At 40.1% G+C, this 19,448-nt stretch overlaps 3 protein-coding genes across 3 annotated transcripts; 2 read left to right on the plus strand and 1 right to left on the minus strand.

The window, feature by feature from the left end:
- Positions 1-1,440: 1,440 nt before the first annotated feature.
- On the plus strand, positions 1,441-3,209 carry LOC115782733 (trypsin). Its single transcript, XM_030733116.1, has 5 exons — positions 1,441-1,502; positions 1,868-2,014; positions 2,228-2,366; positions 2,450-2,701; positions 3,057-3,209. Exons 1-5 carry the CDS (start codon positions 1,441-1,443, stop codon positions 3,207-3,209), a joined length of 753 nt encoding a protein of 250 aa, XP_030588976.1.
- A 4,000-nt stretch (positions 3,210-7,209) lies between these two features.
- pink1 (PTEN induced kinase 1) lies at positions 7,210-13,758 on the plus strand. Its single transcript, XM_030733803.1, has 8 exons — positions 7,210-7,663; positions 8,138-8,413; positions 8,531-8,634; positions 8,733-8,915; positions 9,088-9,251; positions 9,362-9,489; positions 9,845-10,075; positions 12,278-13,758. Exons 1-8 carry the CDS (start codon positions 7,307-7,309, stop codon positions 12,560-12,562), a joined length of 1,728 nt encoding a protein of 575 aa, XP_030589663.1. The 5' UTR covers positions 7,210-7,306; the 3' UTR covers positions 12,563-13,758.
- Positions 13,759-14,085: 327 nt separating this feature from the next.
- On the minus strand, positions 14,086-16,890 carry LOC115783134 (tubulin alpha-1B chain). The gene is made up of 4 exons (XM_030733804.1): positions 16,735-16,890; positions 15,563-15,785; positions 15,323-15,471; positions 14,086-15,229 (listed from the first exon to the last, which is right to left on the minus strand). Exons 1-4 carry the CDS (start codon positions 16,735-16,737, stop codon positions 14,249-14,251), a joined length of 1,356 nt encoding a protein of 451 aa, XP_030589664.1. The 5' UTR covers positions 16,738-16,890; the 3' UTR covers positions 14,086-14,248.
- Between the last annotated feature and the right edge of the window lie 2,558 nt (positions 16,891-19,448).

Below are 19,448 nucleotides of genomic sequence, written 5' to 3' on the forward strand. Positions count from 1 at the left end.
AAACATGGCTACATAAACCAACAATCTTGTTGTGTTGTGGTGTGTGTGTGTGTGTGTGTGTGTATTCTTTTCCAGGTACTGTTTTTTGTATGTTTTTTCTCCTTTTTTTACAGGTGCAGCAGAACCATTGTGTTTTTCTACTTGTGCTCTGTCCTCTTGTTCTTATCTTTTTTTTTTTTTTTCCTATTTTCTCCCAAATATGTTTGGCACAACGGTGCATTTAGATCATAATTCTGATTGCAAAAGCTGCCAGGCAAGCAAGACAGGCTTAAAAAAACAAAACAAAGCACACAGACACACACAATAAAAGAATTTGAAGGCCTGAAAAACACTGGGCAGAAGACCCTGGACCATGACATGCATCAGTTATTCATAAATCCATTTTGAAGTTTGTGCATAAAGATTAAATTCCTAGAAACCAGTTTCAAAAAAGTTACTGACCCTGGGTTGCACTGAACTTGAGACTTAAGTAAAGCAGTGCAGTAATGTGAACTACAGCACACATCATAAGTATTTGAACAGTTACACATTTCTTAAACTTCAGGCTTGCTTTTTGATTATTCCAGTGGAAATTAAATCATGAAAACGGCATTAAAATAAGTATTTAACCAATTGCTTGGGAAAATAGCCCTTTTAATTAGACGCAGGACTATTAAACTATTTGATATCTTGATGCACAAAAGAGTTTGATGAAGCAAGCTTTTTAGTCTGTTTACCAATATTATTTTTTTTGTCTCACATAAGCATGGAGGGGACTATTCTATTTATATAACCAAAAACATTTAATACAGCAATAACCTTTTGATGATGCTGTTGATTGTGTAGAGGTGTTCCCAACCTAAAACCTTTCAGTGCAACTCAAGCTTAGAAATGGACATAATACAAGAGAACACCTTAAGCTTTGTCATGTAGTAGGTCAATTTCATTGTTAGAGCTGGTTACAATAACAACAAGACGAAGAGATAATTTAAACAAAGGATCTGGACAAGGATACAATTACAATATAAAAAGAAAGAGGTGAGAACTGGTCTCAGCATTTGGAGATACTCTGAGCCTTCCTGTCTAGACTTTCAGGTAAGCAAAATTTGATTTTAAATCTTTTCAGTAAAATTTTAATTAAAATTTAATCATTTAACCAAATTACACCAACTGCCTGTGTGTTAGAAAAATAGAAGCTCACTGTATAACAGAATTTCATTAGTGCAACTGCTGTGATACATTTTGTAAATAGAACAAAAAGTGTTTTAGCTGTCCATACAAGATGTTTGTACATTTTTCATCACAAATCAAAATTTTGCTTATTTTCTTCATCCCTTAATTTTCAAATCCAGAAATTAATCCAGTTTAATCGGGATTGCCTGATCCTGTGCAAATAAATTCAAATACAGAAACTGCTAGATGTCATTGTTCTGTTACAGACAACAACTGACAAAAGAAATTATGGCCGCTTTGCAAATCACTGTTGTGCTGCTTCTTTTGTTTTCTTCAACAAGTTCACGTAAGTTACATCTTTGTTTTTGTTTTATATTCCCAGAAATTTAACAAAGGATACAAAATCCTCCCCTCGGTGTGTAGATCCAAAGAATTAAACAGAAGGACTTTAAGAAAAACAGCTGACAGAAGGGTGAAAACATATGTTTATCAGTCAGTGGGAATTTTCTGTGACGTAGCTGTAATACCGCTGTTACTTCCTTCATTTTTGACTGGGCTTATGAAGCTAAACAATACTATCTTTTGACCTATTTTAAGTGATTATAATACTGGCATATTATATTTTTTAGAAGGTGGGGTGGGGTTAAACCAAAAGAACGTAAAACATAGAGACAGTTTGATTGATTCTTTGCCTCGCATCGCTGTTTGCAGAGAGTCCAGAAAGGATCATAGGGGGTCAGGAAGTTGAACCATACTCCATCAAATATCAGGCATCTATTCAGACTGAGGATGGAGACCACTACTGTGGAGGCACACTAGTGCACCAACAGTGGGTGGTGTCTGCTGCCCACTGCTGGAGACCGTAAGTACTGACACTATACAGTGTTACACAAGGTGCACTGTTGTAGTAATAAATATTAATAAGAAGAATTAGAGGGGTTTTAATTTCATGTTTAATTATTATATAACGAGGACAAAAGGTCTGTCACAATAGAAAATATGTGAAATTATAATTTCACTGTGTTTTAATGTGAGAGAGGACTTTCTGTGCAACTCTTCTGTTTTTGTTTTCCAGGAGTCATTTGATCAGGATTGTGTTATGTGAACACAGCCTGACCAAAACAGAGGGATTTGAACAGATCTTCAATGTCTCAAAGATATATGTACACAATTATAATTTCAGGACATATGACAATGACATCATGCTTATTAAGGTAACTAAGACTTGTACTTAGCTATGAAATGATCTGATTGTTTGGGTCTTATCTGGCTCCTTGCCTTTTGGTTTGTGTTACAGCTCAGCAGACCAGCACAGCTGAATGCTTACGTTCAACCGGTTACGCTGCCCGATGAAAACGCCCCTCCTTTAAGTGACAGCTGCGCAGTGAGTGGCTGGGGTGTGACACAGGTTTACAGCTACACCCTCTCCACCGTGTTACGTGCTGTGAATGTAAGAACAATATCTTACTGCACTTGGTATTACTGGGGCAGGATCACACCAAATATGATTTGTGCTGGATCGCCATATGGGGGAAAGGACTCTTGCCAGGTACAACACATGCATGCAACACAGTCACAACACAATCTCCAATCTCATTGTACATCCTGTATAATGACAATAAAGGCATTCTCTGACTTTTTTTGGTGTGAGGCATGCCTTATTACTACTTAATAACACTGTTTTTTATAATAATACTATTTTAAATGTTTTAATTAATATCACCCCTTAAATTTATAGGCAAGTTATGTGGTACTTGTTATAATATATGTTAACTAATGACGACTTACATATAATTTCAGTTACATTTTAAGAATATTTAACATTTGCCACTCAGGTGTGGGATTTGAAAAGCTCTAGTATGAAAAGCATGTTAACATCTCTGATTTTTCACGGTGATCCACAGGGCGACTCCGGGGGTCCCCTTGTCTGCAATGGCTACTTCGAGGGCATTGTCTCCTGGGGTATCGGCTGTGCAAATCCACTCTACCCTGGCGTCTACACCAAAGTCAGGAACTACATCCAGTGGATTAACTGGCTTATTGATAACACGCCATGAACTATTCACTTCAAAAACACACAGTTAAATGAACATGATTTTTTTTAGTGGCCCTGAAATTGATTTTCTCTCATTTTTTTCTGATAGAGAAATATATATATGTAATACAGAAGAAAAACTTGCTTTTTTTATTGGTACTAATAGCAGTTTAATTAGTAATAGTTGCAAAAAAAACCAACAAAAACAAATGAAAAACAAAGTGAATAATACTATTGAATAAAATAAAATCACCCAGCCATATTTATAAATGTTCTTTTATTTTCACATGAGTCAAATTACTAATATGGTTTTTACTACAAGCAAAATCTCTCATATTGCATCCAAGTTTCATTGTAAATATGACGATTTTGATTAATGCAGCTTTAAGGATATTTCACCAAAGCTCTGGTTCCATAAAGTGATACCTTCCAAATGCTATTTCCAGCATGGAATAAAAGACTAACCCACCCAAAGTGACAATAATAATGTTGATTTTCTGTATTATGCTTCTACCGATCTTCTGTCTTGTCAATAGAAGAATAAAAACAGCTTAAAATAAACACCCATCTATGGATGGATGCATGGATGGATGGATGTTTTAAATCATTAAATAAATTTTAATATTAGACAGTGATAACCCAAGCAAATACAAAATGCAGTTTTTAACTTTTTTGTGCCCTTCTTGGCAGCAAGATCTGCAATCAAACATGGCAATGAGTCTTTCCCACCGCTGTAGGAATTTTGGCCCCAGTTAAGTCCAGACTTTGACTAGACCGCTCCAAAATCTTCATTTTGTTTTTGTTGTTTTCTTTTTAAGCAATTCCACTTCTGAATTGCTTAAAAAGAAATAACGTTTTGGATCACTGTCCTGCTTCATAACCATGCGCTTGAGCTTCAGGGGATAAACTGATGGCCAGACGTTCTCTGTCAGGATTTTCTGACAGAAGGTGGAATTCATGGTTCCATCAATTACGGCAAGTTGTCCCAAAGCAGCAAAGCAGCCCCCAGACCATCACACTACCACCACCATATTTGATTGTTGGTAAGATGTTTTTTAATGAAATGCTGTTTCAGTTTTATGTCAGATATAACAGGACATCAGGACATGTTGGGGATCATCAAGATGTTTTTTGGCAAATGTGAGATGAGCCTTTGTGTTCTTGTTGGTCAGCAGTGGTTTTTGCCTTGGAACTCTCCCATAGATGCCATTTTTGCTCAGTCTCTTTCTCATCATTGAATCATGAACACTGATCTTAACGGGCCTACAGTTCTTTAGATGTTGTTTGGGGTTCTTTTGTGAGCTCCTGGACGAGTCATCGATGCATTCTTGAAATAATTTTTTTAGGCCGACCACTTCTGGAAACATTCACCACTGTTTCAGGTTTTCTCCATTTGTGGATAATGGCTCTCACCACAGTTCACTGGAGTCCCAAAGCCTTAGAAACGGCTTTGTAATCCTTTTTCTAGACTGATAGATGTCAGTGACTTTGTTTCTCAGCTGTTTCGTTAGATTGTGACATGATGTGTTGTTTTTTGAGATCTTTTATCCTGCTACACTTTGTCAGATAGATTTTATTTAAGTGATTTCTTAATTCAACAGGTCTGGCAGTAATCAGGCCTGAGTGTGGCTACTGAAATTAAACTTGGCTTTCCAAAAAAATGTGGTTAATCACAGTTAATTCACAATTTAACAAGGCGGCAGTTACTTTGTCACATAGGGAGGATTGGGTAGCTTTTTTCCTTGAAATCCATGAAATCATCATTTCAAAATTGCATTTTGTATTTACTCAGGTTATAGTTGTCTAATATTAAAATTTATGTGATGCCTGAAACATTTAAGTGTGAGAAATATGTAAAAAAAAAAAATCAGAAAGGGAGCAAATATTTTTTCACAGCACTGTACATGACAATGGCTGACATCTGCATCTTTGTTGACACATATCTAAACAACTAAAAGTAGAAGCTATGCTGATGCTAGTTTCTGTTGTTCACCTAAACTCAGCCTTAAAAGAAAATTCACGTTTCCCTCTCCTTGTAGTGCGATTTATTAATCTGCAGTTTGCCGTTAGTTGTCCAGTTTGGGCAATATTGGATGTAGACATGTCTGCATTGTCTTGAATACATTAGAACTAAAGGGAACTTGTCTTGTGGTGCTCAAAGAAAAATAACATTCAATAAACAGCAGTGTCAATTTGTAAAAAATAATGACCCGCCTGCTGAAACAAAATCCACAAAAAAAAAAAAGAAAAGAAAGAAAAACCACAAACTGTGTAAGAACTATTTTCTTTCTACTGAACTTTTAAAACAACCACCAAAAGACACACAGCTAGTTAGCTCAGCACCACTGATGTTTAGAGTCTGTCAAGAGTACAAGCTTTATCTCCTCAGGGGCAGAAGCACACTTCCTTCAGTGACATACCGAAGTTTCTGATAAGACAGCTGTCAAAATCTATAATCATCTAGCCATTAGTGTGTGCACTTTTTTTTTTTGGTGAGACTTGATGTACATCATTGTCACATAACATGCTTGGCATGATATCAATAACTACACATCCATTAATTGTTTTAGACTAAAACTAGTACCAAATCTTCTTTTTAAAAAGGTTTGTTAGACAAGAGAAAACAGGTAATTGTTTCATTAACAGAAATATGAGAAAAGAGGAACATAGATATGAACTTGTACTAGAGGTTTACTTTACCAGATAAAAAAAAAAAAAAAGATTTCCATAAATTGGTTTCATAGTCTTGATTCATATTTTTAATTGCATGTTTTTTAAAATGTTTTGGACCATGAGCGTAGGCTTTACTCCAGCATTGCTTCATTTTATAATGGAACTGTCTTTAATTATGTAAAGAAAAACAACACAAAAACCAGGCACAAGGTACTAATTTAGCATATAACCTTTGGGATATAATGCTGTAGGGCTCTTAGGCATTCTGCACCACTTTCACATAATTAGCTACTCCCAGCATTTCTCATTTAATATTATTCCTGCCACATCAGCGCATGAACAGGTAGGATTTACTCTTCTGTCTGAGCCTTGGTCCAGACGTGAAAGACAGAGTTCACCAAGCTTTTGATTTTGTCTGATATCAGGTTTTTATTCTGTCTACTGTTTGGTGAAGTAAATATGCATTTGTTACCTATTCATAAAAGAATTATTCTCTCTGCTAAAGATGTAATTTCCAACGTGGCAGCCAGGGTGGTGCCCCAATACCCGAGAGACAGGAGGGACCCAGTCAACATCACTTTCAATTGGGCCCTTCCGCATTACATGACATGCAGATATTCACTGATATTAATTAAAGTTGGACCAATTATATCTTGTGAACTAAAACCTAAACCTGCTTATGCAGTATACACTTTGATTTGAATTTTAACTACAAAAATATTTACTCATTCATTTTACACTCCACTGATTAAAAATTGTGTATGAGTGTGTGAGTGTGTGTGTGTGTGGTAGTTTATCAGCACAGCACCGTTATAAACTATGTTCAGAGCACTTTATACAACAGGCATTATACACATTCATTCACCCATTCATACTAGCACCTTTTTTTTCTACGTCTAAGTGCTTTCTATCTCCCATGAACACATTAGCAGCAACTCTGGGTTCAGTATCTTTCTCAAGGATACTTTGGCATGCAGACTGGAGCAGCTAGGAGTCGAACCACCAACCTTCCAATTACTAGATGACCTGCTCTACCTCACAGTGACTCACAGTAGTGGGGATGAGGCCTAGAAACCTGACTTGGTACATCTGTCAATCAAAAAGGCCCCTAACTTCAATATCCAGATGGATGGGTTTTTTGTTTGTTTGTTTGTTTTGTTTCTTTTTTTAAGGAAGAAAGAAACAAAACTGCTCTGCAGCCCCACACATATTTGAGCTCCTAGTGACCCTGTTTTGGTGATATTTACAAGTATTTGTATATACGTTACATAGCCTGTAAGGTCCCTTAAAGGGTAGTTGCTATCCTCCAATAAACAAGGAGTTTTCGCGCATGCTCAGCTGCACTTGTTTTGTTTACATAAGGCTGTCTTTTCTAGAGCTAGGTGCAGAGGTCCGGTTTGCCTAAAACTCTTTGGTAGCAGCTTAAGTTACCTGTCTAGGTAAATTATGTCTGTGAAACACGCTATTAGCCGGGGGCTCGAGTTAGGCCGGTCGGTCTTTCAGCTCGGTCTCCTAAAATCTGGTGGCCGACTCGCAGCAAAGCTCCGAGCTGATCGTTTCCGTGTAGGCCCGTCGGTCCGCACCGTTCAGCCTCAGGCTTTCCTGCCGTCTCGGTACCGATATTACCGCACTTCTCTGAAAGGCCTGGCAGCTCAGCTTCAGTCCACCGGCTTCAGGAGGAGGTTTGCTGGTGGGTCCCCGCGTAACAGAGCCGTATTTTTGGCTTTCGGTCTCGGTGTGGGGCTCATCGAACAGCAGCTGGAGGATGACCGAAAGAGTGCTTCAACATGCCAGGAGATCCAGGTATGGTATCCACGCTGAAAGTAGTCCATAGAAGGCTACCTTATTTAACTTGAGTATTTCCATACCGGTACTCGTAAAGTTATTAGGTTAGTTACTTTGCTGATCAAGATTTTACAAGAATTTTTCGCCATATAAAAATATATCTCTATATCCATATATCTCCTTATTAGTCGCTAAAATAATCTGGAAAACTTAAAACTGACTGCACTTTTCTTGTTGAGATTTCATCATAATTCTTATTACCATTAGGCTGATATTGATCATTTTTAGATTATTCAATTTTCTATACATATTTTCTAATTTTATATACCAGCTGTTTTATATATCGTTTTTGTACTTCATCTATTTCAATACTATTAATACAATTCTCGTGTGTGTGTGTGTGTGTGTGTGTGTGTGTGTGTGTGTGTGTGTGTGTGTGTGTGTGTTTGTGTTTATACAAACACATTTTTATTTTTTCTTTCCAATCTGCAGGCTGTTTTTAGGAAGAAGAAATTCCAAAGCCCACTCAAGCCATTCACCTCTGGGTATAAACTGGATGATTACATTATAGGCAACCAGATTGGCAAAGGGTCTAATGCAGCTGTGTATGAGGCTGCAGCTCAGTTTGCTCCTCCAAAGGAAGGTGACAGAAAATGCTCCCTGGTGCAGATAACAGAAGATAAAGAGGAAACAGAAACACCTCGATCTCTGACATGCTGCTCACTAAGAAACTTCCCTCTTGCTGTCAAGATGATGTGGAACTTTGGGGTGGGTATCCTGCTATTGGTTTAGTTAAAGATGATTTCAGATCTGTTTTTGATATTAATCCTCTCTGAAAACAAACAAAAACACATCAATGTGTGTTTTGTTGCTATTTGTTTGCAGTCTGAGTCATCGAGTGAGGCAATTTTAAAGTCCATGTCTCAGGAGCTGGTGCCTGCAGGCCCTCTTGCCTTTAAGCAGGAAAAAGAAGAAATTGCTCTGGATGGGTAAATATTATAACTTCAGCGCGTTTATCCCTGCCTTGCAGTAGTGGTCCAAGTGTAGGAAATACGCTCATGAACAACTTTGATTTATCTACTTGCAGACATTTCGGAGTCCTGCCCAAAAGAGTGTCAGCACACCCTAATGTGATCAGAGTGTACCGGGCTTTTACGGCAGACGTTCCATTGCTACCAGGTGCTCAGGAAGAATATCCAGATGTGTTGCCGCCCAGGCTTAACCCTGCAGGCCTAGGCAACAATCGCACTCTTTTCTTGGTCATGAAGCAGTAAGACATATCCTCTTTAACCTTCAATCTTACACAGTATGTGCATTAGAAAAACTTGTTAAAAAATATCACCAGCGTTGTTTTTGTTTTTTAACATTGTATTTCTCAGGTCATTTTTAGTCAGTAACTGCACAGATGTTTCACTCAAAACTTGCTGTTTTCTGTGTCATAGCTATCCATGCACATTGAGGCAGTACCTGGAAGTGTCCACACCAAGCTGCCGGCAGGGCGCTCTGATGGTGCTGCAGCTCCTTGAGGGGGTCGACCATCTGTGCAGAGAGGGTGTTGCTCACAGGGATCTAAAATCAGACAACGTGCTGTTAGAGTTCGACTCAGGTCAGAAGAATGTCCAGTCAGTAACCGAACAGTTTAAACCTAAATGCAAACTACATCAATTTGAGGTCTGTCTGTGTCAGTGGTGTTAAATTATTTTGTCTTGTATACAGATGGTTGCCCTCGTTTAGTGATTTCTGACTTTGGCTGCTGTCTGGCCCAGAGCAATTCTAGTCTGCAGCTGCCCTTCAACAGTATTTGGGTCAGCAAAGGAGGGAATGCTTCACTTATGGCTCCTGAGGTAGGCTTAAACATTTCTTTATTGTAATTGAATAGACAGACTATTGTTGAGCTGGTGACTATTAAAACTTGCACTTCATCAAGTGTCTGAAAAGAAGAAGTTTGGATTTTGTGGCTTTTAGCAGTATATGTCCGTTATATATTGATTACCCCCCCCCCCCCCCCCCGCTCCACTGTAACCAGATGTGACATTGCAGCTATAGAAAAACTTTTATACCATTCTAGTAGCTTAATTGTATGTTTGTGTTTTTGAAATGAATCACTGAGATAAATACAGACTCATATAAATTGATTATTTTCATTTAACTGCAACTAGCCACACATTTAATCATTGCTCATAATTTTTCTGCCATCAGGTGGCCACTGCAGTTCCAGGATGTGGTGTGGTTATTGACTACAGCAAGGCAGATGCCTGGGCCGTGGGCGCCATTTCCTACGAGATATTTGGACAGCAAAATCCATTCTATCGAGCAGTGGGACTGGAGAGCAGGAATTACCAGGAGAAGCAGCTCCCTCCTCTACCCTCCAGTGTTCCAGCTGATGTGCAGTTTTTGATACGATTACTCCTCAGGAGGAACCCAAACAAGGTAAAGCAGTGGGGGTGGGGGTGTTTTTTTTGTTTGTTTGTTTGTTTGTTTGTTTTTTTAAGGTTACTGTATACTGTATATCCATGATTGATAGCTGAACTGGGTGCTGAGAGATAAATTTAAAGTCACATTACATAAGAATTAGATTCAGGTATTGTAAACATAACAAACAATATTCAATTCATTTCAATTCAATTTTATTCATATAGCGCCAAATCACAACAAACTGTCACCTCAAGGCGCTTTGTATTGTGGGTAAAGACCCTACAATAATACAGAGAACACCCAACAGTCAAAACGACCCCCTATGAGCAGCACTTGGCGACAGTGGAAAGGAAAAACTCCCTTTTAACAGGAAGAAACCTCCAGCAGAACCAGGCTCAGGGAGGGGCAGTCATCTGCCACGACCGGTTGGGCTGAGGGGAGAGAAAGACATGCTGTGGAAGAGAGCCAGAGATTAATATCAATTAATGATTAAATGCAGAGTGGAGTATAAACAAAGTAAATAAGGTGAATGAGAAACAGTGCATTATGGGAACCCCCCAGCAGACTAGGCCTATAGCAGCATAACTAAGGGATGGTTCAGGGTCACCTGATCCAGCCCTAACTATAAGCTTTATCATAAAGGAAAGTTTTAAGCCTAATCTTAAAAATAGAGAGGGTGTCTGTCTCCCGAATCCATGCTGGAAGCTGGTTCCACAGAAGAGGGGCCTGAAAGCTGAAGGCTCTGCCTCCCATTCTACTCTTAAGTATCCGAGGAACCACAAGTAAGCCAGCAGTCTGAGAGCGAAGTGCTCTATTGGGGTGATATGAGGTCTTTGAGATAAGATGGTGCCTGATTATTCAAGACCTTGTATGTGAGGAGAAGAATTTTAAATTCTATTCTAGATTTAACAGGGAGCCAATGAAGAGAAGCCAATATGGGAGAAATCTGCTCTCTCTTTCTAGTCCCTGTCAGTACTCTAGCTGCAGCATTTTGGATCAGCTGAAGGCTTTTCAGGGAGCTTTTAGGACAGCCTGATAATAATGAATTACAATAATCCAGCCTAGAAGTAATAAATGCATGAATGAGCTTTTCAGCATCACTCTGAGAAAGGATGTTTCTAATTTTAGAAATATTGCGCAAATGCAAAAAAGCGGTCCTACATATTTGTTTAATATGTGCATTGAAGGACATATCCTGGTCAAAAATGACTCCAAGATTTCTCACAGTGTTACTGGAGGCCAAAGTAATGCCATCCAGAGTAAGTATCTGGTTAGACACCATGTTTCTAAGATTTGTGGGGCCGAGAACAAGAATTTCAGTTTTATCTGAATTTAGAAGCAGGAAATTAGAGGTCATCCAGGCCTTAATATCTTTAAGACATTCCTGCAGTTTAACTAATTGATGTGTGTCATCTGGCTTCATTGATAGGTAAAGCTGAGTATCATCTGCATAACAATGAAAATTGATGCAGTGTTTTCTAATAATACTGCCTAAGGGAAGCATGTATAATGTAAATAAAATTGGTCCTAGCACAGAACCCTGTGGAACTCCATAATTAACCTTAGTGTGTGAAGAAGACTCCCCATGTACATGAACAAATTGGAGTCTATGAGATAAATATGATTCAAACCACTGCAGTGCAGTACCTTTAATACCTATAGCAAGCTCTAATCTCTGTAATAAGATGTTATGGTCAACAGTATCAAAAGCTGCACTGAGGTCCAACAGGACAAGAACAGAGATGAGTCCACTGTCAGAGGCTCTAAGAAGATCATTTGTAACCTTCACTAATGCTGTTTCTGTACTGTGATGAATTATGTTATGTTATGTGTTTAATATTTTTTTCTTGTAATAGTTGTGCCTGGATTTACATTACAATTGAATTACTCTAAATAATTATATTAATAACTGAAACCTGCATTGATTTCCTTTTTGACCACTTGGGGGCAGTGCAGTATATATGTTTTCTTTTAATAGAAGCCAAGTGTGTATATATAGTCGTAGTCATGCTTCTATTTACCAAAATATATGAGGCTGAATAGGGCATTTACATTGAAAGAGAACTAAAACAATATAGTTGTTTTTGAAACTGAAATCATGAACTAAAAACCATGAACTCGGTGCTTAGGGGACTTAGGATGTTAACATTTTCTATGTATTTGCCTGTGAAAGCCTCTTCTACAGTACACTACTTACACGTTCTTCTTACCCTGCAGCGCCCCACTGCCCGTGTGGCAGCTAACATGCTACATCTCAGCCTCTGGGGTCGGAAGGCTCTGGCTAATCAGGACAGCGTGGGCATGAGGAGGCTGGCTGATTGGTTGCTGTGCCAGTCTGCTGTGGTTCTACTTAAGGGCTGTAAGGGGCCTAGTGGGAACAGAGTGGAGGCGGAGCTTCAGAGGAGCTTCCTGGCTAACCTGGACCTGGAGGACCTGCGCACTGCTGTAGGTTTCCTCCTCTATGGGCGAGAGCAGAACCGGGCCTGCATACTGTCTGCATAGATTTACTCAAACACATAACATAGAGTCACTGATGTGGATAAACTGGGAGTTGAAACTTGCTTTCATACTCGTTAGACACCTAAATGTGTGGAATTTATTGTTTTAGCTGTAACATCTAATGGCTATTACAGTTTTATGCCACCTGTGACTGTCAGTAGTTTGAGTATTTATCATGAATTGCTAAATGGTATAATTCACCCTTTTCATGTATCTTTACCCTACCCTCAAACCTGTGTCCTCTAATGCTGCTAAAGTTAGTGATCTCCATTTCCCACAATATGTTCTTGTGAATGTGTTTCACTCAGCATCACTACTTTAACAACAGGAGCTCAAGCAAAGTGTTACTTATGTTCCTTGTATAAAATGTAGTTTGTCTTATAAGTGCAATGCATTGTCGGACTACTGAGGCTGCTGTTGGAGAGTTGGTGTGTTTAATTTATCCCAAAATTAGAGTTGCTTGGCAGCACCAAATAATCCAAACCACCAGTTGCTTCCAGTAATTCTATTATGAGTGGATATTTTCTTTTCCAAACTATGATGCACTTTTTAATATTGGCCAGGAAAAAACTCACATTCATGCAGTTATTTTTACAACTGTGAAAAAAAGTTTTGTACCAGTGAAAGTGGAGGCCAATGCAGAGATCTTAGGATGAAGTAGAAGAATAGATTGTACTTGTTAGACTCTACTGTGTAGGGTGAAACCACATTTAAAATTCACAGGTAGGACACAGTCCATAAAGTTTCCCCATGAAGATCTGGTTGCCAGTGGACACGTGCAACGTTGCAGTCAGTCATGAACTATTATTTGATAGCTAATGAACTTAATACATTGAACGCCTGTCCAAAATGTTAGAACATATGAATCACATTGATCCTGATGTTGCATGCATGAAAACTGATCAACCTTGAGGATGTGATTGTGTTCCACATTGCTCCTGTTTGCACTTTATGCCCATGTTTGCACCTGCGCAGAACTATTATAGCATACAAGTGTTTCCAGCTAATGTAATACACCTATTAAATAATAATTGAAATATTGGGACTTTGCAAATCATCCTAATGTGAATGGTTGTCAGAGGGGATTAAAGTGATCAAGTGTGTGTATATGGCTTCATACAAGAGAGTGTGAGATATATTTTAGATATATGTAGATTTTACTGCAGTGTTTCCCAATAAAAGTGTCAAAGAGCCCTGAAGTGGTTGTGCAAATCCTTTCCTTTGTTTTCTAAGTAAATAAGTCGTATTAGACGGGTTCTACATTGAACTCAGATGCCTGATTTTTACTTGTGATGAATTTTATCAGCCTTAGCACTGTTTCTGAACTAGCGTGTTGCTGCCTGATCTTAAATGCCTTTTTTCCTTGAGTTCTATAAGCAGATTTCATGTGGAATTTTTCACGTGGTCTAGGACAAACTTAAATAGGTTCTGCAGAAATCTCAGGCTCATGATGTAATTTTTTTTGCTCACTTACAACTTATAGGTGTCATTATGTGTGAAAGTGTTTGATATATACAAGACAAAACTTCATTTTACAGACACTTTATTTAGGACAGAGCCATATTAGCATTTTAATGATTTATACTCTGAACACAGTCAAACAGGTAATAAATAGATAAGGATTTCTGTTTGGTATGTATTTAGGAACACACCACAATTTCCTGTTTAATTCTCTCCCCCGTATCTCTTTCAATACTCCTCTCCCTCCTCCTCTCCCTCGCCCTCAATGGAGTCAACTCCCACCTCCTCATAATCCTTCTCCAGAGCTGCCATGTCCTCTCTGGCCTCAGAGAACTCTCCCTCCTCCATACCCTCACCCACGTACCAGTGAACAAAGGCACGCTTAGCGTACATCAGATCGAACTTGTGGTCGAGCCGAGCCCAGGCCTCTGCAATAGCAGTGGTGTTGCTCAGCATGCACACAGCTCTCTGGACCTTGGCCAAGTCTCCGCCTGGAACCACAGTTGGGGGCTGGTAGTTGATGCCAACCTTGAAACCAGTGGGGCACCAGTCCACAAACTGGATGGAGCGTTTTGTTTTGATGGTGGCAATGGCAGCATTGACATCTTTGGGCACCACATCACCACGGTACAAAAGGCAGCAGGCCATGTACTTGCCGTGGCGAGGGTCACATTTCACCATCTGATTGGCTGGTTCAAAGCAGGCATTTGTGATCTCAGCCACTGAGAGCTGCTCATGGTACGCCTTTTCAGCAGAGATGACAGGAGCGTAGGTGGCCAGGGGGAAGTGGATACGAGGATATGGCACCAAGTTGGTCTGGAACTCTGTCAGATCAACATTGAGGGCACCATCAAAGCGCAGGGAAGCAGTGATGGAGGACACTATCTGACTGATCAGCCTGTTCAGGTTGGTGTAGGTAGGACGCTCAATATCGAGGTTCCTACGGCAGATATCATAGATGGCCTCGTTATCTACCATAAATGCACAATCAGAGTGCTCTAGGGTGGTGTGGGTGGTCAGGATGGAGTTGTAGGGCTCCACCACAGCAGTGGACACCTGGGGAGCTGGGTAGATGGAGAACTCCAGCTTGGACTTCTTGCCATAGTCGACAGACAGACGCTCCATCAGCAGGGAGGTGAAACCAGAGCCGGTGCCACCACCAAAGCTGTGGAACACCAGGAAGCCCTGAAGACCAGTGCACTGGTCAGCCTGAGGACAGAGAGGGCGAGACCACAACCAGATATGAGATACAGCCATGAGTTAGTTTATCATTCTAGGCTTCTTCTGCTCTGATTTACCCACCAGTTTACGAATCCTGTCCAGAACCAGGTCAATGATCTCTTTGCCGATGGTGTAGTGTCCACGGGCGTAGTTGTTTGCAGCATCCTCCTTGCCAGTGATCAGCTGCTCAGGGTGGAACAGCTGGCGATAGGTCCCAGTGCGCACCTCATCTATGAAAACACAACCATTAAGAAGTGACTTAAGGGTTTGATTAATTTAGATAAAGAGGCAACTGTGATATCTTTATTTCTGGGAGTTTACCAATGACAGTGGGCTCCAGGTCAACAAAAACAGCTCTGGGAACGTGCTTTCCAGCTCCCGTCTCACTGAAGAAGGTGTTGAAAGAATCATCTCCCCCACCAATGGCTTTGTCACTGGGCATCTGACCGTCTGGCTGGATCCCATGTTCCAGGCAGTAAAGCTCCCAGCAGGCATTGCCAATTTGGACACCAGCTTGACCAACGTGGATGGAAATACACTCACGCTAGGAGAAAGATTTGGATTAAAAACGAAGATGAATCTTGTACTTGCTGATGGCAACCAGTTTTCAGAACAGTTGTTGCTAGTTTTAAAAAAAAAGGAGGGATAAAACACATATGTCAGTGTAACAAATGAAACACCCACTGTTTTAATTTGCCTTTAAAAGAACTTCTTTACATTTTCCCTACCTCGCACGAGAAGCTAATACACCTTCTGTTTTCTATTCTAACGTCTCTGATTGAGATTCAGTCAGCCATTTATTTTACAGAGGCCCATGCATTTTGTACTGCGACATAAAATTGTGTGCAGGATTACTGTGGAGAGAGGGGATTATCTAGGTCAGACATGTTGCAGTGTGCTGTCTCTTTAAAAAGACACATTCAGATCATCCACTGAGGCTTTGTGTAAGACAATTTGTACTGTACTTGATTTTATTGTATATTTTTAAACATATAAATAAAGATATTTGGGTTGCCTTCATTTTATGTAACACAAACACAGTAGTGGTAGCTGTGTTATGTGATATATAATTATATATATAAAAAAAAAAGAGGACACTGAATTTATGTAACATACATTTATATAAACGTTAAGTTAAATGGCTGAAAATCAGATTCAGAATCTGATGAGGGAGTCCTTAGGAAGTAAGTGAACAAACAAAGGCAGCCTAAGCTGATTTACAAGAGTTGGTGTAGGAAGAGGATCAGAATCATGCAGTGCAGGAATGTAATACTCCATTGAAACCTAACGAACTGACGACATCTTACAGTATTTATACGCACAATTAAAGCAATTTACGGTCACAGTAAGCTGCAAAATACAGCAAGGCAACAAACAACGTTGTAGCTAATCTGAAAAAAAAATACCCACTTTAAATTTCAACATATGTTAGACTTAAAATACAACATATACGTCATTGAAATGTAAGAAATGGATAAAATTAAAGTGCTTACCATGATTGCTTGTCGATATTATGCAATGTAATGAGACAAGCCAGAAGCGTCTGCGTCTGAGGTGCTCGGTGTCTGAAGCTGCTCTGATGACGTGCTTCACTCTGCCTCTTCAGGAGGGCAGGTGAAGTGCGCAGACTGAAAATCCTCCTACGTCTGGCGCAGTAATTGTTTCTCATTCAGAACCCCCAACGTGTGATAAGCTCTCAGGACCTAATTCCTCCTCCGCCAAGGCAAGAGTCAAGTCTGTAATCCGCCTGTTAGCAGGGCTATGCAAAAAGAGATGCTTTTCATTGAAGGAGTGAAGAAGCCTGCACATTTTGATGATTTTTTTTTTTAATTGTAAAAGAGGGTATTCGCCTTGCTGTGTAAAAGGGGTCAGGAACCTGTTAAACTCAGCAAAGCCAAGACATTACAATAGAACTACTTTATGTAAGGAATTATATTAAAACTGTATTGTTTGCAACCCAAGAGATTAAAATAGAGTAGATATAGATAGATAGATAGATAGATAGATAGATAGATAGATAGATAGATAGATAGATAGATAGATAGATAGATAGATAGATAGATAGATAGATAGATAGATAGATAGATAGATATACACACACAAGAGGATACGGCACAACTGGACATGAATGGGGAACTTTCGGAATGCTACTACATATGTAACCCTAGTGACAGGGGTTACATGAAGACGATGTGGAACCTTTGACACCCACTTGCCATTAAAACAACAAGTAGCTCATGTTCCAACATCTGCAAGAAGCAGCTGCTTTTGCAACTAGAGATTGATGAGGTACAACAGAAAGGCTACTACAAAGAGCCAGAACGTGAGGTCAGGGGGGAGATATCATCATCCCCACACTACAAGATTGGGTACCAAGCCCTGGTAAACCTGCAAACCTGGACCCCGGGTAGCCAAAGTACCCTCTCAAACTCTATTAGACATTTTATTTTTTGTGAATGCAGCACTCACTTCACCCATCACTGAAACCAACCAACTGATCTATATCACGGCAACAGTGAGGTGCTTGACTATAAGATGAACAGCCTAGAAGACTAGAAGCAAAGCTCAAGGCAGCACGGAGGGAAGTTAGCCAGCTATCAGAGCTGCAGAAAGGTGTGATGAAGAAAGTGTGCCTAAGAAGTACAACAAGCTGTCCATACCTGGCAAGCGCAGTCTCCACGAAGGCTGGAGATGAAGCAATATGAAGCAATACTGGAAGAGCATACGGGAGAAGGCTGCAACAGAGAACAGCAATTCTCAGTGACTAGTGAATTTAAGAGCAGACCATAGCAACCCCCCTGAAACGGATCCAGTAACCATCACAGTGGCAGACATGAGACAGGAGTGAACCAGCTGTTAATGGCTCAGACAGTCCAAGGACCCCAGAGTCCAATCCAACTACCCGCAAATAACCTGCCTCAGTACAACATGTTAGCTCCTGTCAGGCGGCTAGCAGCTACTGGTAGATAGAGCGGTCACTCGAGAGACCAGACTGACCAACCTGAGCACCGCCTGGATTGATTACAAGAAAGCCAATGACTCAGTGCCTCACACTGGAATGCTTAGAACTGTACAAGATCAACAGGACCCTTCATCAGGAACTCAATGGAGATGTGGAGAACAACACTAGAGGCCAACTTCAAGCCAATTGCACAAGTCACCATCAAGTGCAAGATTTACCAAAGAGATGCTCTGTCCTCATTCCTGTTCTGCATATGGCTGAGGGGGTTCAGGCCTAAACAGAACTGGCTACAGATACCGACTACAGAATGGAGCAAACATCAGTCACCTCCTCTACATGGACGACATCAAGCTGTATGCTAGGCGTGATCAGGACATCGATTCACTGATCCATACCACTAAGATCTACAGCAATGGCATCAGAATGTTTGGACTGGAGAAGTGTAGTCGGATGGTAACAAAGAGAGGGAAGGTAGTCAGAACTGTGGAGATTGTACTACCAGAAGGCAACATTGTAGACATTGAGGACAGTTACAAGTACCTTGGAATCCCACAGGCAAACAGGAACCACGAAAAGGCCACCAGGAAAGCTGCAACTGCCAAATACCTGCAGAGAGTAAGGCAAGCCCAGAGGAGTCAGATAAACGGAAGAACAAGATCTGGGCAAAAATACACCTTGCCGGTCATCAGATACCCTGCTGGGTTAATAAGTTGGCCAAAGGAGGAGATGGAAGCCACTGACGTCAAGACGAGAAAGCTCCTTACCATGCATGGAGGGTTTCAACCCAAATCCAGCACCCTGAGACTGCACACTAAGCAGAAGGAAGGAGGACCGAGGAGTAGTGAGTGTCAGAACCACTATCCTGGATGAAACAACAAAAATCCATGAGTACATCAAGAAGATAAAAATAGAGTAGGAAGATGAAAAAAAGTAGAGTCCGCACACTGTGCAGACTCTGCTTTCTTTCTTTTTACTTATTAGCCCAGCACCCAGTTTTTTTTACATTTTTGGATTGTGTGTATTCTTATCTCCATTTATACATCAGGAAGATGGCCACAACTGATCACATGCTTAGAAATTTGTGTGTATTCATAGTTTATCTGTAATTCTTGATATTTGTTATTGTCTTTCTGGAGGAGGGTCACAGCTGTGCCTCCTACTTGCTGGATTACTGATTTGCAGAGTTGGTGCTGCCTTCAGGGCTCAGAAACATGCTAAAAATTATAGGACCAATAAGAAAAGTAA

Source organism: Archocentrus centrarchus, chromosome 7 (genome assembly GCF_007364275.1).
Source record: "Archocentrus centrarchus isolate MPI-CPG fArcCen1 chromosome 7, fArcCen1, whole genome shotgun sequence".
Classification (NCBI taxonomy): domain Eukaryota; kingdom Metazoa; phylum Chordata; class Actinopteri; order Cichliformes; family Cichlidae; genus Archocentrus; species Archocentrus centrarchus.

Excerpts from the sequence above, each read along its gene's own strand:
- LOC115782733 (XM_030733116.1), top strand. The coding sequence starts at position 1,441 with ATGGCCGCTTTGCAAATCACTGTTGTGCTGCTTCTTTTGTTTTCTTCA. Across the intron at positions 1,503-1,867 it reads TCTTCAACAAGTTCACGTAA|TCCAGAAAGGATCATAGGGG; the intron begins GTTACATCTTTG and ends GTTTGCAGAGAG. Across the intron at positions 2,367-2,449 it reads ATGACATCATGCTTATTAAG|CTCAGCAGACCAGCACAGCT; the intron begins GTAACTAAGACT and ends TTTGTGTTACAG.
- pink1 (XM_030733803.1), top strand. The coding sequence starts at position 7,307 with ATGTCTGTGAAACACGCTATTAGCCGGGGGCTCGAGTTAGGCCGGTCG. Across the intron at positions 7,664-8,137 it reads CAACATGCCAGGAGATCCAG|GCTGTTTTTAGGAAGAAGAA; the intron begins GTATGGTATCCA and ends TCCAATCTGCAG. Across the intron at positions 9,490-9,844 it reads CTTCACTTATGGCTCCTGAG|GTGGCCACTGCAGTTCCAGG; the intron begins GTAGGCTTAAAC and ends TTCTGCCATCAG.
- LOC115783134 (XM_030733804.1), bottom strand. Across the intron at positions 15,472-15,562 it reads CCTGGAGCCCACTGTCATTG|ATGAGGTGCGCACTGGGACC; the intron begins GTAAACTCCCAG and ends GTGTTTTCATAG. Across the intron at positions 15,230-15,322 it reads TGGACAGGATTCGTAAACTG|GCTGACCAGTGCACTGGTCT; the intron begins GTGGGTAAATCA and ends CTCTGTCCTCAG.